This window comes from Schistocerca cancellata, chromosome 9 (genome assembly GCF_023864275.1).
Source record: "Schistocerca cancellata isolate TAMUIC-IGC-003103 chromosome 9, iqSchCanc2.1, whole genome shotgun sequence".
Classification (NCBI taxonomy): domain Eukaryota; kingdom Metazoa; phylum Arthropoda; class Insecta; order Orthoptera; family Acrididae; genus Schistocerca; species Schistocerca cancellata.
Genome location: NC_064634.1, coordinates 199,566,623 through 199,584,977, shown reverse-complemented (window position 1 = coordinate 199,584,977; position 18,355 = coordinate 199,566,623). Strand labels below are relative to the sequence as shown.

At 39.0% G+C, this 18,355-nt stretch overlaps 1 protein-coding gene across 1 annotated transcript in view; it reads right to left on the bottom strand.

Moving 5' to 3' along the window:
- The window catches only part of LOC126100419 (poly [ADP-ribose] polymerase), a 105,639-nt gene that overhangs the window by 56,387 nt on the left and 30,897 nt on the right, over window positions 1–18,355 (bottom strand). Inside the window, exons 6-10 of the mRNA XM_049911021.1 lie at window positions 17,781–17,983; window positions 15,359–15,439; window positions 7,425–7,588; window positions 7,199–7,344; window positions 7,064–7,115 (exon numbers count right to left, since the gene is read on the bottom strand). Coding sequence (XP_049766978.1) covers window positions 7,064–7,115; window positions 7,199–7,344; window positions 7,425–7,588; window positions 15,359–15,439; window positions 17,781–17,983 — 646 coding nt within the window. The remainder of the gene's footprint in view (window positions 1–7,063; window positions 7,116–7,198; window positions 7,345–7,424; window positions 7,589–15,358; window positions 15,440–17,780; window positions 17,984–18,355) is intronic.

Here is an 18,355-nt window from a genome sequence, read left to right as displayed (position 1 = left end):
GTTATCGTCCATGTTTCACTACCGTACATGGCTGCACTCCATACAAATACTTTCAGAAACGACTTCCTGACACTTAAATCTATACTCGCTGTTAACAAATTTCTCTTCTTCAGAAATGCTGCCATTGCCAGTCTACATTTTATATCCTCTTTACTTCGACCATCATCAGTTATTTTTCTCCCCAAATAGCACAACTCCTTTACTACTTTAAGTGTCTCATTTCATTTCATAATCTAATCCCCTCAGCATCACCCGATTTAATTCGACTACATTCCATTATCCTCATTTTGCTTTTGTTGATGTTCATCTTATATCCTCCTCTCAAGACGCTGTCCATTCCGTTCAACTGCTCTTGCAAGTCCTTTGCTGTCCCTGACAGAATTACAATGTCATCGACGAACCTCAAAATTTTTATTTCTTCTCCATGGATTTTTATTTCTTCTCCATGGATTTTAATGCCTACTCCGAACTTTTCTTTTGTTTCCTTTACTACTTGCTCAATATACAAACTGAATAACATCGGGGCTAGGCTACAACCCTTCCCAACCACTGCTTCCCCTTCATGCCCCTCGACTCTTATAACTGCTAACTGGTTTCTGTACAAATTGTAAATGGCCTTTAGCTCCCTGTATTTTACCCCTGCCACCTTCAGAATTTGAAAGAGAGTATTCCAGACAACATTGTCAAAAGCTTTCTCTAAGTCTACAAATGCTAGAAACGTAGGTTTGCCTTTCCTTAATATTTCTTCTAAGATAAGTCGTAAGGTCAGTATTGCCTCACGTGTTCCAACATTTCAACGAAATCCAAACTGATCTTCCCCGAGGTTGGCTTCTACCAGTTTTTCCATTTGTCTGTAACGAATTTGCATTAGTATTTTGCAGCTGTGACTTATTAAACTGATAGTTTGGTAATTTTCACATCTGTCAACACCTGCTTTCTTTGGGATTGGAATTATTATATTCTTCTTGAAGTCTGAGGGTATTTCGCGTGTCTCATACATCTTGTTCACCAGATGGTAGAGTTTTGTCAGGACTGGCTCTCCCAAGGCTGTCAGTAATTCTAATGGAATGTTGTCTACTCCCGGGGCCTTGTTTCGACTCAGGTCTTTCAGTGCTCTGTCAAACTCTTCACGCAATATCGTACCTCCCATTTCATCTTCATCTACATCGTCTTCCATTTCCACAATATTATCCTCAAGTACATCGCCCTTGTGTAGACCCTCTATATACTCCTTCCACCTTTCTGCTTTCCCTTCTTTGCTTAGAACTGGGGTTCCATCTGAGCTCTTGATATTGATACAAGTGGCTCTCTTTTCTCCAAAGGTCTCTTTAACTTTCCTGTAGGCAGTATCTTATCTTTCCCCTAGTGAGATAAGCCTCTACATCCTTACATTTGTCCTCTAGTCATCCCTGCTTAGCCATTTTGCACTTCTTGTTGATCTCATTTTTGAGACGTTTGTATTCCTTTTTGCCTGCTTCATTTTCTGCATTTTCTCCTTTCATCAATTAAATTCAGTATCTCTTCTGTTACCCAAGGATTTCTACTAGCTCTCATCTTTTTACCTACTTGATCCTCTGCTGCCTTCATTATTTCATGCCTCAAAGCTACCCATTCTTCTTCTACTGTATTTCTTTCCCCCATTCTTGTCAATTGTTCCCTTATGCTCTCCCTGAAACTCTGTACAACCTCTGGTTTAGTCAGTTTGTCCAGGTCCCATCTCCTTAAATTCCCACCTTTTTGCAGTTTCTTCAGTTTTAATCAACAGTTCATAACCAATAGATTGTGGTCAGAGTCCACATCTGCCCCTGGAAATGTCTTACAATTCAAAACCTGGTCCCTAAATCTCTGTCTTACCATTATATAATCTGTCCGATACCTTCTAGTATCTCCAGGATTCTTCCATGTATACAACCTTCTTTTATGATTTTTGAACCAAGTGTTAGCTATGATTAAGTTGTGCTCTGTGCAAAATTCTACCAGATGGCTTCCTCTTTCATTTCTTAGCCCCAATCCATATTCACCTACTATGTTTCCTTCTCTCCTTTTTCCTACTCTCGAATTCCAGTCACCCATGACAAATTTTTGTCTCCCATCACTACCTGAATAATTTCTTTTATCTCATCATACATTTCCTCAATTTCTTCATCATTGGCATATAAACTTTTACTACTGTAGTAGGCATGGGTTTTGTGTCTTGTCTTGGCCACAATAATGCATTCACTATGCTGTTTGTAATAGCTTACCTGCACTCCTATTTTTTTTATTCATTGTTAAACCTACTCCTGCATTACCCCTATTTGATTTTGTATTTATAACCCTGTATTCACGTGACTAGAAGTCTTGTTCCTCCTGCCACCGAACTTCACTAATTCCCACTATATGTAACTTTAACCTATCCATTTCCCTTTTAAATTTTCTAACCTACCTGCCCAATTAAGGGATCTGACATTCCACACCCTGATCCGTAGAATGCCAGCTTTATCTCTCCTGATAACGACATCCTCTTGATTAGTCCCCGCCCGGAGATCCGAATGGGGACTATTTTACCTCTGGAATATTTTACTCAAGAGGACGCCATCATCATTTAACCATACAGTAAAGCTGCATGCCCTCGAGAAAAATTACGGCTGTAGTTCCCCCATGCTTTCAGCCGTTCGCAGTACCAGCACAGCAAGGCCGTTTTGGTTAGTGCTACAAGGCCAGATCAGTCAATCATCCAGACTGTTGCCCCTGCAACTACTGAAAAGACTGCTGCCCCTCTTCAGGTACCACACATTTGTCTGGCCTCTCAACAGATATCCCTCCGCTGTGGTTGCACCTATGGTACGGGCATCTGTATCACTGAGGCACGCGAGCCTCCCCACCAACGGCAAGGTCTGTGGTTCATGTGGGGGTGGGGGTGTGTTTCAAGTTTTATTTCCCTCAAACCTTTAATAACTTCATCAAAGTCATTAACATTTTTTGAAACTTAACCATAAACTGTTTTGTGACACTTCCCTTAATGTGTATCCAAAGGGCATTGTTCATCCACTTTATTGCATTCCACTTAATCTTTCAAATTAATTATTAAATTTTAAAATTATTTTACTTAATTAAAACTACACTCACAACAAAAGCACAAAAAATATTCTACACTCCAGAGAAGTTCGTACATCCACTCTAACAGAGGTTTCTGAACAGTCTGACTCTACAACAATACCACACACAGCAAATGTAGCGTGGGTACATAGTTCATGTAAACACTTGTCAGTAACCACCAGACTCCTGTGTAGACTTGTTACTCTGTCCACTGAGGTCCTGGACACATTTGTCTTGAGGACTGAACTCGTGCATACACTGTAGCCTTATCAACAACAGAGAAATTTAACATTTGTTTTTATTTTTATCATTTTGAACTTGTAATAATGCGCAACTTAACTGAGAATAAATCAAGATGTAAATGGGCTATTTCTTGACATAGAACTAAAGCAAAAGTTTCTTTTAATATTTTTTATTAAAATAGATATTACTACTCAAATATGGGGTGACAGTGTTAAATAAAAATAGGTTACTACTAAATTTAATTAGAATGAAACAATAAACCATTTAAATAGGCACCAACCATAAGATCTATTGCAGTCTAATGTGAATTACTTTCTCATTTTCAAATATCAATGTTCAAATTTTTACACTACTTTGCTGTCATACAGGTGCGTCAACTGCAATGTTGTAACTTAGCCAGTGCAGAGAGATTCTAATAGATGCTAATGTCTCCAAACTGAAAAACTGTCATGCTCTTCCAGATAAATAAGACAGCCATTCAGTAAGGCTGCGAGGTAAAACTTTTATGAACTTCTCAATTACAGGGTAATCAAATATAAAAAATCAAAATATTTAAAAATGGATTACTTTGTATGGATTAATCCAAATAAGATCAGATTACAAGACTAACCTGAGAAATTATCAAAGTCAGCTACAACTTAAACTTTAAGACTGGTTGATTTGCCTGATCAATAATAGAACAGTTTTGCTTTCTTCACTCTTTTTCTTGGCATACTAAGGAATATGAAAGGTACATAATTTGACCGCTGCTTTTTAAATGGAAACTTTCTTTTGCTGTATTTCATCATGGCACCATTCAGATGATTCTTATTTCATACTGCTACACACTAAGGATACAATCTTTTGTGAGTAAGTCGTCACTGTTCGCTTTACTCTACCAAGAGCCTGTATGGAGCAACCTGAGTTTATGACACCTGAATAACTTTAAACCAAGATATCAAAAGTGTCACGAGATGGTAAGCAGTGAGAGACTAGAATAATGTGTCATCAAACCCACTTACAATATATTAATGGAAACCATGGAAACACAGAATACTGCTTTTTGTAAGAAGATAAAAATACACTTACAGAGAAGTAGCGACAAAAAGTGAAAAGCTAACAAACAAACAAACATCACATGTAAAAAGATAATCTGATGAAACAGTCATCATTATCACTCTCAAAATGTGTATGAACAATAAGGAAGACAAGAGATGACATTCAACGGAAGTCTTGTGTAAATAAGATAGGATTAAAGATTGTATCAAAAGGAAAATTCATTACTTGAAACTAGTCCTATTCCCAGGTTTTGGAATTGTCATTTAGTTTCTCAGCGGGAAAAGAGGGATAAGTTTAGGATGGATGAGCAGATCAGTCAGACCCCAGGTTGAGAGAGAGATTCATGTTGTGAGGGCTATGAGAGACAAAGATCTTTTCCTCCTACATGTCTCACAGTAGTAAGTTCCTCCCAATCTGGGGTCCAGGTGATTTGCCCATCCTGCTCTAACTTATATCTCTTTTCTCTCTGAAGAAACTAACATGTCGAAAGATTAGGAATAATTTTCTCTGCTGTTAAATGTCTATTCACAATGGTGGAATTCCTCCTCCTGAAAATAAATGCTTCCTAGAACTGTGCAATGTACAGTTATCACTCAGTGTCGTATGAAATGACCAGCACAGGCTATGGAATAACGCGTAATTTTGCTGATGTGGCGAATTCAGTGCAGTCGGTCAGACTATCAACTCACTAGACCCCTGTACTGTACACACTGTTCATCGTGTTAACTGCTCAAGCACACTGCATGGGCGGTGAAACACCTTCTGAGTGTGTGCAATGTTCCAAAACTTAGAGCAAGAAAATACTTTTATATTGCATAGTACATGGTTCCTATTCTTCATCAATGGATTCTTACATTGCTATAATTAGCCATTCCACCCAACAAGAACAGAATGCTGTAATTCCGCCAACATGAGTGACTGATGCTAATCAGGCGTAATTAGAAGAATCTATACAGGGTAATGAGTCTATAACTGGAGTTGCTTACTCTTCAAAAAACGTGAGTTCCCGTTGCTGAAAGTAAAAGTATGGGTTAACTGGCACTGCTGTGGGGCAAAGCAAGCTTGTTTATTAACTGAAAACATTGCCAACAATAGATGCCTAATAAAGCTAAAGAAGATAAAGCAGCTTCACAAGTAGAAGCAGAATGTAACTCAACAGTCCAACAGGCTGGCCTGGCAAGCAACTAACCAGGCAAGCTAAAGAAATGACCTGGCCATCAGGTGCAATGTGCTCGGGTAGATACATACGCTGGCTAACTAAACTGGCATGTGCACAGAGTGGGCTAGGACACAACATACGGGACAATTGGCAACCACACGCAACATATGTGACTTCTGTCCCATTGTAGGTATAAGGAAGGTGATTTTTTTATTTGCAACTTGCTCCATTACAATATCAGTAATACTACATGTATGTATTGTTCATGTGTGTGTTTTAAGATGATGATGATGGTGATAGGGAGGTTTATATACAGCTACTTAAACTTCAGTGTTTATACTATGTGTAAGTCCACATTTTAGCTATGTGCACTTACCATGGCCGTCAGAAAAAAAAATAATTATGGATTGTATGTGACAGATACCGAATTCATAGATGTAGCAGTATATCACTCATCTCTGATACAGAGAACAAGAACATTGAAAATAACGATCCACAGAAGACTAATTTGTATTACACCTTGTATGCTTCATATATGTCCATGATTTACAACTACAGTTACCAAAATCAATTGTTATTTGGGGTTGCAAGTGACTGATACCTGAAGCATAACAGTTGCAATGTATCACTCACCAACACTGATATAAAAAGAAAGAAATTGATGAAAAAACAATCTAGAGAAGTCTCATTAGTATTATACCTTGTATGCTTCGTGTCTGTCCACGATTTTGAACTATACTCATGACAGTCATCAGAAAGCAATTACTATTCGGCACTGCAAGTAACTGATACCTCTTCCACAGCAAAAGCTGGTCATCACTCCCTACAATTGAAGCAAAGAACAAGAATATCCTGTGTGAACAATTCAGAGTAGTGTCACTGTTATGCCTTGTATGTCCCACATGTGTTCATGATTCAGAACTACGGCTGTCACTGTCATCAGAAATAAAGTGTTACTAGGGGACTACAAATGACTGATACCTTAATAGCAGTAGCAAGTATCACTTTTGCCCTTTCATAGAAAAAGCAAGAACATCTTATATCATTACATCTTTTATCCCCATGTCAATCCACAATTCACACTTAACTTCATTACCATAGTTATCAGATAGCAGGTTTACCACACAGGATCATTCTTGACAGTGCAGTGACCCCCCCCCCCCCCCCCCCCCAAACAAAATTTTTCAGTGTGAAACTTTTACAAGTATATTAGTGTGCTTTCAGCTTGTGGTATTTTAACAGACTCTAGAGTTTACAAACAACAAGCAGTTCACATTATTTGAATGATAAGCATACTCAAATATAAAATACACACTGGGAAGTAACCTATGATGTTAACTTTTAAAAAAATTGTTTCTTCTCCTTTAGCTAATGCTTTTTGTATTTTCCATTTGTAATCTCTCTCACACACACACACACACACACACACACACACACAGAGAGAGAGAGAGAGAGAGAGAGAGAGAGAGAGACTGACTTTTAAAACTATTTGAATAAACAGTGTATAATGCTCGGTTAACAAAGAATTAAAAATCAGGTACTTACTTTTGCTTTTTGAGGATTTAGTTTCAGTGTCTTTTGGTATTCTGCTGTTAGGCTAGAAAAACAAAGTCAATAACTTAATGTGCTATAGTAACATGTTGAACTGCTCATATTTTGAATTTCATACTGTAAACTTACATCTGATCCCCATGAGCAAATACTCTTTTTGTTTATCATGAGTGTTGCACCACCATCTTTCACCTCATCCAGGAAATCCTCAGATACAATTTGTATGTCAAGGTCTTTAGCTTCCTCTACCTTTTTACCCATTTTCTCAACAGCATCTGAAAAAAAGAAAAATTGGTTAAAAATACTGAATTCATGCTGATACTGAACATACACCCTATGATGATAATTTATTTACCTGGTGTTCCTATAACTGCTGCAAGCTTATCGTGAACTTTCGACACTACCTTACCACCAAGTTTCTGTATTTCTGCTTTTAATTCTTCCTTAGGTCTTGTGGTTTTATGCAGAATAACAAACTCCATATTTTCAAGTGGCCTGCGAGCTCTCTCAACCTTTGGCCTGCAAAATTAATAGCTTAAAAAGTTGATGAACAACATCTGCACCATGTGTGTGCCAAACTCAGTTGTACATTGAAAAATGAAATTATTAGCAGTGGGAAGTGACAGTCATCAAAAGATTTTTCCCAATATGTCCATGTGGAAACCCAGAGTTCTCGGGGGAGGTTGGGTTGTTTGGGGAAAGAGACCAAACAGCGAGGTCATCGGTCTCGTCTGATTAGGGAAGGATGGGGAAGGAAATCGCCACCTCGCTCGTCTCGAGGGAGGGGGGGAAGAATTTTGTTTGTTGTATGGGAGTATATTTCACATTTTTATGGACTACCAACTCCGCCTTCCAGGGACCGGAGACTGTGGTCCTGTGTGTGTGTGTGTGTGTGTGTGTGTGTGTGTGTGTGTGTGTGTGTGTGTGTGTGTGTGTGTGTGTGTGTGTTTTGATAAAGGCTTTGTTGGCCGAAAGTTTCTTCTGTGACAGTCTTTTTGTTACACCTATCTGCGACTCAGCATCTTTGCTATATCAGGGTATATACATGGACAAGGAAAAAAAAAAATTCCTGGATTTTCCCAGATTTCCAGGTTAAAATTACACTTTCTCCTTTTCTGTCATGTCCATTATAATTAGCCAGGCTGTTATGCCGTGGTTGGTTGGTGAATTCTTTATCAAATCCCAACATTTCATCCCCGTCTGCGGGAGACATCTTCAAGGGGGTCCACAGCTCGATAGAAGGTCCAACACGTCCAATGGCTCGCTACTGACTGCTGCTAAATTCCGTGTCCGCGCACTCCCGCACCGCAGCGTGACGTCGCGTGTTTTGAAAACATCAGTGCAATTGGCCGCTGTCCGTTGCCGTCGATCGCCATTGCCATCACCCAGTAGTGGACGGATGGTACACATCTTTAACACCGGCATCCATATACCGTTCAATTTCACGCCCTCCTCCTTAAGACTGAAATTATTAGGGTGTTTAGCGATTTCGATTGCCTCCCTGTAGAGCCTTTCGTAATATCCGCTTGTGGCCGCTAGTACTTGCATCTCCTCGAAATGAATTTGGTGGTTCCCTGGCTGGAAAGCATGCTCCACAACAGCTGATCGTTCCATTTCTCCTCTTCTGCAGTTGCCCTTGTGCTCTTTCAAACGTTTTGAAACAATTCCTTTAGTGGTATCCACATAAACATCTCCACAGCTGCATGGGATCCTATACACTCCGGCTTTTTCCAATGCTTTGTGAGCGTCCTTGGCAGGCTTAAGGTATTCCTGTATCCTTCTGGTGGGCTTGTAAATTACGGTGATATTCTGCTTCATCAAGATCCTCCCTATTCCTTCCGTTACATTTTTAACAAACGGCAGGAAAACCTTAGATTTTGCAGTAGACTGTATGCCACTATGATTTCTGTGTGGCTGTCTCAAAGCACGTTTTATTTCGACGGACAAATATCCGTTCTTCATTAGTGCATTGTGGAGATTTTCCATCTCACCGTCGAGCAACTCAGGTTCACAAATATTTCTAGCTCTGTCCGCTAACGTCTTGATAACACTCTGCTTCTGTTGTGGGTGGTGGTTCGAATACCGGTGCAAATAACGGTCTGTGTGCATGGGTTTGCAGTATACTGAGTGTCCAAAACTACCATTTTCGTTTTTAAAAACAAGCACATTGAGGAAGTGTAATTTGCCGTCTACCTCCTCCTCCATTGTAAACTGAATTCTCGAGTTTATTATTCAGATGTTTCGTGGAACCGGTTTAGTTCCTCCCTGCCATGTCTCCACAGCACAAACGTGTCGTCCACGTATCGGAACCATACATTTGGTTTTTTGCTGGCAGTACTTAAGGCCTGTTCTTCGAATTTCTCCATAAAGAAGTTTGCAATTACGGGACATCCCATAGCCACTCCATCTGTTTGCTGATAAAACTGTTCATTCCACTTGAAGTATGTGGTCGTCAAACAACACTTTAACAGTTCTGAAATATCAGCAGGAAGAATTCGACCCAGCTATTCCAATACATCATTAACACCTTTTCTGTATTAAGTGACAGTATACTTTCCCTTGGAACTAAATTCTTTGAATGGCTATGGTTTTATACACCGGCATAAAATTTACCTACACTTTAGGAAATGAAACTCACTGAAAAAAAATCTTTGATGTAAAGCAACAAGTACACTGCACGTTTGCATTACGAAAGTATAAATGCGAATTCCACGAAACACCACCTGTTACTTTCCGAAGCACAGAAATCGAGATTGCAATGTGCTTTTGTAAGCCATTCCTAGCTCGTGTCACATGATCTCGCCAGCTGATGACAGCGGATATTCAGAGTATAAGACAGGTGATGAAGTCAGCCAACAGCAACATTACTTAAGTAGTGTGAACACACAAACAGGAAAAGTTAATGGTTTAAATTAATATACGTAGGTTTGCAAAGGTTTCACATACAATATTGTGTCTCTAAGATTTGTGGGGACATAGAACCACTGGCTCTCCCACCCAAAAATATCGCTGCCCTACGGCAGCAAAATCAGTTCTCTGTAGTACGCGCTCTATGCCACACGCGGAATAAAAGTATTCATAATACGTGACGAGTGTGAGTGATTATTTACAGTCTTAATTACCATGCCCGCTCTCCACAACCTATGGATCAATAAGCTGCAAGAGAAGCTAAGCTTTCACATATAATGTTGATCTTTTTTGCGCAAGCTACACTTCAAGATATATCACACAAATGTGACACTAAAATTTTTTGTGACGATATAAATGCCTGATCATCTGGATTCGAAATTCTTCTAAATAGTTCATCCTCAAAGAGCTGATTTTTAAACGAGAGTCAAACGTTCTGTGATTTAAGAAATTCATCATACATTCTCACGTATAGTGCATCTCGTGTAAAAAGAAATTTACTTTGAAAGTCATGCTTTCCGAACCACCATTCGCAACCTGTTAGAAATATGCCCATTACAGAAGTTCCCTGAGTGTGCCAGATAACAGACATCACCGTGCTTGCGTAGCTAAGATGACATAGGAAGCCAGTATGTTCGCAAGTGTAAAACATTAGAAGATCTATATGTCATAAAAGAAGCAATCAATCAAAGTATATTCCAAGAGCATCGGAATTTCGTGAGCCACACTAAAACGCATAATTCGGCTTAAAGTGAACATTCACATGTCCAGTTTCGCAATGAAGTAGTCCTTAATCTTATATTAAGCTTTTCAGTGTGGTTTTTAGAGATCTAAATTTTCTTGGAGTACCAGTACTATATTATCTCATGTTTGGTTCTTTATTATGGGGTAATGCCATAAGTGCTAGAAGATAAAAACTTGCACTTGAAATGCAGTGAACAGTTGAAACTAGCCTAGAGTGTGGAATTAAACACTTCATTACAAATAAATTGACTGCCTCGGAGGAAAAGATTAAAATAAAAAAGCCAAATTTCTTTAACAAACCAACAACAATAACATCATTGTCCTGCAAGGCGATTAATGCTAGATTGTCAGAAAGGTGGAAATAAAATAAGATCTGAAACTAACAACATATTTTAGCATTCTGTGTGAATGTATTTTAATTCACTTGATAGCTCCTGGCTAAAGAAATCTGTTTTGTTTTCATTTGACGTGAGAGCCGTGAACGAACAGGAAACAGCAAAATCACTAAATGTAAACACTGCTTAACACTCCCCACTCAGACTGCTCTGCACTTCAGCCTCAGACCTACGATATTTCCAAACGAGACAATACTAGATTGTGTTGCACGTCACTGATTTCGCTCTGTGGAATTCAAACATGTATATTTTGTGATGGATGCCATCAAACGATATTCAGGACAAAGGAAATTAAAATGTCCTGTGGTATCTTTCCAGCTCACAGTCTGCCAATTTGTCATCATGTCTCTCTTTAAAAAAAATTAAAATAAATAAATAAGTATTTACGCAAACAAGGGGGGAGGGGCAAAAAATTTTCTGAATTTTTCCCAGGTCTCCCAGTTGAAAATACATTTTCTCCCGGGTGAAAATACACTTTTTCCGTGTTAAGTGACAGTATACTTTCCATCGGAAGTGTAAAAGCTATGAATCCTTTGAACGGATATGGTTTCACACAGCAGCGTAGAATTTCTCGGCACTTTAGAAAACAAAACTCAGGGGGAAAACAAGTTTTGGAAAGATCTTCGATGTGCAGCAATATATACACTGCATATCTTCACATTACGAAAGTATAAATTCAAATTCCACCAACAGGAAAAGTTAATATACATAGTGTTGCTACAAGAAAAGCAAACTTTTCGCATATAATACTTGTCTCAAAGATTAATAAGTTACAAAAGAAGCTAAGCTTTCACATATAATGTTGATCTGTTTAGCGCACGTTACCCTTTAAGATACATCACACAAATGCGCTAGTAAAATTTTTTAATACCGACATAAATCTCTGATCTTCTGGGCTCAAAATTCTTCTAAATGGCTCGTCATCAAAGAGTCGATTTTTAAATGAGAGCAAACACACTGTGATTTAAGAAATTCATTGTACGTTCTCGCACATAGTTCATCTTACGTAAAAGAAAATTTACTTTGAAAATAACGCTTTTCGAACCACAATTCGCAATATTTTCCCGCGACCTGCAAGAAATAGATTCATTTCAGCCATTGCCAGAGAGTGCCAGATAAGAGACATCACCGTGCTACAGTGACGTAGGAAGCCCATATGTTCGTACGTGCAAAAAATTAAAAGATTTTTCTTACATCATATCATAAAAGAAACAAGACATCAGAGGATACTCCAAGAGCATCGGAATTTTGTGAACCATACAAAAATGCACAGTTCACCTTAAAGCACACATTCGTATGTCCAGATTCCAATGACGTAGGCCCCAACCTGATATTAAGCTCTTCGGTGTGGTTTTTGGGATGTAAATCTTCTTGGAGTGCCAGTACTGTATAATCTCATGTTTGGTTCTTTATTACGGCATAATGCCATACGTGCTAGAAGATGAGAAAGTGCACTTGAAACGCAGTGAACAGTTGAAACTAGCCAATAGTATGGAATTAAACACTTAGTTTCAAATAAATTGATTGTCTCAGCAGGAGAGCTTAATAAAAGCCAATTTTCCTTAGGAAACCGACAAAAATAACTATTGTTCTGCAAGGCAATTAATACTTGACTGTCAGAAAGGTGGAAATAAAATAAAATCTGAACTAGTAACATATTTTAGCCTTATGTAATTATGTGAATGTATTTTAATTCACTTGATAACTCCTAGCCACAGAAATCCATCTTGTTTCCATTTGACATGAGAGCAATAAACAAAGAGAAACAGAAAAATCACTAAATGTAAACATGGGTCACGTGGAGACTACCCACGCCCCCACTATGCTCTGCGCATCATAACGTCAAGAGACTTTTCAAAAATAAGTTCATTTTGTAGCGCACATATTTCTGAAGAATCTGATACATAATACATATATCTTCAAGAAAATGTAAGAGACGTTATGATGTTATTTGGTCTTAAGTGTGCCGAAGTGCAGCGAAAACACCTCTTCAAACAACAGTCTTATACCGCTCGTCACTGTATTTCACTCTGTGGAAGTCAAACATGTATTTTATTGTGATGGATGCCATCAAACTATTTCAGGACAGTGGAAATTAGAATGTTCTGTAATGCTTCTCCTGCTCCCAATTGGCCTGTCTGACATTCCTGGATGGAATTATTTGTAAAAGGGAGGACAAGAACTCTACAGAAAATCTGGATTCTTTATTGCCTATTAGTTAATAACTTGCTCATCTGTGTGACAAAATTGAATATAGGATACCTAAAATCAGTAAAGACAAGAGACAGGCAAGACAGTAAACATTTCTTCAATCCTTAGGTCCTAGCAATTTTTCCCTCTAATCTTGCTACAGCTTTACATGGCATGCTTTCCTTTCTGTGAAAGAAATGTTACCTCACAAAGTTCGTCAAACGTTTTGCTACATGAAAAATCGAAATGTTGTCTAATACTGAAAAAGCTGTTAATGCAAATAGTACCCAAGACTGGTGTGGTTTCTCGATCTGATTACATCTATTTTGTCACTGTGTGCTGGAGAAAAAAATAGGCCTTTCTAATATTGCAGCAATTTTAACACACACCAAATAAGCGAGACTGGTTTGGCAATAATGACCATTTTTATAGTACGACAATATAATTCACAAAGTACCAATACAAAATACCTATTTGGCCTACTACAATCAAAAAGCTTTAAGTTAGATGTTAGGAAATAATTTCTCAGTTCATTCATATGCCCAAGTTTCTCATGCACGAGATCAAAAAGGTAGTAGAATGAAATTTTTGTATAAATTTGGGATGATCATATTCTTCCATACTTTGTGTGATGTCCCCGTTTCTTCTCCTTCCTCGTTCTAACAATCAGGTCATCGCTAATTCTGTAACTATTCCTACCACTGTCTAAACTCATTCTCCTGTTAACTTTACTAACCCTGCCACAATCACCAGTTTAGTTACCCAGCAATTATTCTCCAGTTAGGCGTTATTACGTGTTCGTACAATGCGTTTTCTGCACTACTCCCAGAATGGAACTTACGCGTCTGCTAGCGGGGGACTACAACTGGCCCTGTGTAGTGTAGCAATTTGGCCAAAAAGTTTGTCAGAATTTCACTTTCTTGGATACACCCAGAAGGTAATACAATATCCTTTCTTATCTGTTATTCCTTTTAGTCATTTATTTCCACTCTGGTAGTCTGAATCTATGGATTTCGCTAGTAATTATAACAATGCTGAACATCTGCAAACAGACTCAACCACATAAACAAGCAGCAGTTGGCATTCACCAGTTCACAGTTTTATTCTGCTCAGCTCGTATAGCCCTGTCCCACTTTCTCTGCAGGAAAGGTTAATGCCTAGATGCGATGAGGATTCCCCTCGCAGAGATATCATGTACACTATGCACGCATTCAAAAATCAACTTATAATTCATTCGGAAATCAACTTAGAATGGGTTCAAAGATGTCCAAAAACCAGCAGGGGCGCGTTTCAAAATCATATGAATTTGCCCCTCCCCCCCAAAACTGCTGCCCGGTTCAGATACCATGGTTTGACAGTGAGTTCATCAGAGATGGAGCACAAGCTTGGATTACGAAAGGATGGGGAAAGGAAACAGCTATGTCCTCTTCAAAGGAATCATACCAGCATTTGTCTGGATCAATTTAGGAATATCACAGAAAATTTAAATCTGTAATAGTCATTCTTTTGGTTGCGAGTATGTTGCACTCTGCACTCACAATCACTATGATAAATGGATCTGGGGCCTGTGAACCATTTTTTCTTTCTTTTCTACAAAAAGAAAAAAAGGAGAGAGAGAGAGAGAGAGAGAGAGAGAGAGAGAGAGAGAGAGAGAGAGAGAGATATTGGAACAGGGCATAGTACCTTTGAAGTTTTTTGCCTTTAACGAGTTTTCCTTCCATATCCCTGACTTACTCCTGGAACACCCTGTATGTGAATGGAGGTCACAATCTTCATATCTGCAATATTACTTACCCATTTTTGGGACTGACCTCAGAGGAAATTGACTTGCAAGTGAAACAGTCCTGCCTTAGTAATAATTGTTTTATGCTATATCTGTGTTTTTATGGACTACTTACAGAAGAGCTCACAATTTGAATCCAGTCTCAATAAGGAGCAGAGTATTTCTTAACTGCTTGCCATCCTTCTAAAACTAAATTATTTGGTTAGGCTTAACTAACTCCCAAAACTATTACTTTCATAACGAACAATAGTGGCATTGCAGGCAACTTACGCAGATCTCTCAGTCGTTTTGGCAGCAGTCGGTGCGATGATTCTAATAGTTCTTTTCCTTGGTACAAACTTGTAGCTGTTTCTGAAAGAAATGAAAGATATTGAGAGTTATGCTTACGAAGCACACTATGAATCTGTAGTGTGACAACATGGTATAACAATTATGAAATTTCCTACAAAATTCTGCTTACATCAATTAGCAGAAACATAAGCAACAAGTGTATGTTAATGCTTGGTAGCACTTTGCTTAAGCCTCATACGTGGACAACAGTTGTTTCTCACCTAATTTTCAGTTAACAAAAAAATTCATATATACATGGTGGTCCATGGATCGTGACCAGGCCAAATACCTCACGAAATAGGCGTCAAACGAAAAAACTACGAAGAACGAAACTTGTCTAGCTTGAAGGGGGAAACCAAATGGCGCTATGGTTGGCCCGCTAGATGGCGCTGCCATAGGTCAAATGGATATCAACTGTGTTTTTCTAAATAGGAACCCCCATTTTTTATTACATATTCGTGTAGTACATAAAGAAATATGAATGTTTTAGTTGGACCACTTTTTTCACTTTGTGCTAGATGGCACTGCAATAGTCACAAACGTATAAGTACGTGGTACTACGTAACGTTCTGCCAGTGCGGACGGTATTTGCTTCGTGATATATTACCGGTGTTAAAATTGACCGTTTACCAATTGCAGGAAAGGTCGATATAGTGTTGAAAGGATATTGTGATCAAAATGTTCAATGGTCTTGTGCTATGTATGCTGCTCGGTATCCTGGACGACATCATCTAAGTGTCCGGACCGTTTGCTGGATAGTTACGTTATTTAAGGAAACAGGAAGTATTCAGCCACATGTGAAATGTCAACCATGACCTGCAACAAATGATGATGCCCAGGTAGGTGATTTAGCTGCTGTCATGGCTAATCTGCACATCAGTAGCAGACAAATTGCGCGAGAATCAGGAATCTCTAAAACGTCTGTGTTGGAATACTGCCTCAACATCGATTGCACCCGTACCATATTTCTATGCACCAGGAATTGCATGGCGATGACTTTGAATGTCGTGTGCAGTTTTGCCACTGGGCACAAGAGAAATTAGGGGACAGTGACATATTTTTTGCACACATTCTATTTAATGACGAAGCGTCATTCACCAACAGTGGTAACGTAAACCGGCATAATATGCTCTATTGGGCAATGGAAAATACACGATGGCTACGACAAGTGGAACACCAGCGACCTTGGCGGGTTAATGTATGGTGCGGCATTATGGGACGAAGGATAATTGGCCTCCATTTTATCGATGGCAATCTAAATGGTGCAATGTATGCTGATTTCCTATGTAATGCTCTACCGATGTTACTACAAGATGTATCACTGCATGACAGAGAGGGCTATGTACTTCCTACATGATGGATGTCCGGCACATAGCTCGCGTGCAGTTGAAGTGGTATTGAATAGCATATTTCATGACAGGTGGATTGGTTGTCGAAGCACCATACCATGGCCTGAACATTCACCGGATCTGACGTCCCCGGATTTCTTTCTGTGGGGAAAGTTGAAGGATATTTGCTATCGTGATCCACCGACAATGCCCGACAACATGCGTCAGCACATTGTCAATGCATGTGTGAACATTACCGAAGGCGAACTACTCACTGTTGAGAGGAATGTCGTTACACGTATTGCCAAATGCATTGAGGTTGACGGACATCATTTTGAGCATTTATTGCATTAATGTGGTATTTGCAGGTAATCACGCTATAACAGCATGTGTTCTCAGAAATGATGAGTTCACAAAGGTACATGTATCACATTGGAACAACTGAAATAAAATTTTCAAACGTATCTACATTCTGTATTTTAATTTAAAAAACCTACCTGTTACCAAGTGTTCATCTAAAATTGTGAGCCATATGTTTGTGACTATTACAGTGCTATCTATCACAAAGCGAAAAAAAATGGTTCAAATGGCTCTGAGCACTATGGGACTTAACATCTCAGCTCATCAGTCCCCTAGAACTTAGAACTACTTAAACCTAACTAACCTAAGGACATCACACACATCCATGCCCGAGGCAGGATTCGAACCTGCGACACTAGTGGTCGCGCGGTTCTAGACTGAAGCGCCTAGACCCGCTCGGCCACCACAAAGCGAAAGTGGTCCAACTAAAACATTCATATTTCTTTATGTACTACACGAATATGTAACAAAAAATGGGGGTTCCTATTTTAAAAAACGCAGTTGATATCCATTTGACCTATGACAGCACCATCTAGTAGGCCAACCATAGTGCCATCCGGTTTTCCCCCTCAAGCTAGACAAGTTTCGTTCTTTGTGGTTTTTTCGTTTGATGCTTATTTCGTGAGATATTTGGCCCAGTCATGATCAATGGACCACCCTGCGTATATACTTACAGGAAAGTATCCATGAGGTCTTCTGGCACTTTGAAAGGCACTCTTTTAGGGTCCGTAGTCACAAACTGACACTTTGTCCATTCTGTGAGGTCACCAGTGCACTGGTAACCAACTCCAGACCGAAAGACCAGTTGGCCCCCTTTGCACTCTTCACATGGCAAAAGTGCACCAAATGTCATAATGTCCGCTAAACGATCTAGCATCTGAAAACAGAAATTTAGTTTTGTACATGACTGCAACCCATCTAATTTATAAATTATTGTCCGTTTTCTTAATGCAAATAAATGTCTCATCTCTTCCCCAATCATCAACTATGACAGAGGTTACAGTTTCTTGTTGTGGGCATAGCGATAAGCAAGTGTTTTGAACTTTATGCGTAACTATGCACTGCCCACTATTCATTTGTGGTGAGTAGTTGTCTATCACCAGTGTTCTGACCAATATGAAATACTTTTAATCTGATTTACTGAAAACCAATAGGAGAAAAAAAATTATTTTTACACAACTTACATATCTTCACTCAATAAAAAACTGGATTTCTGTTTGCTACCCACCAGACTTCCTGCATTGCACAA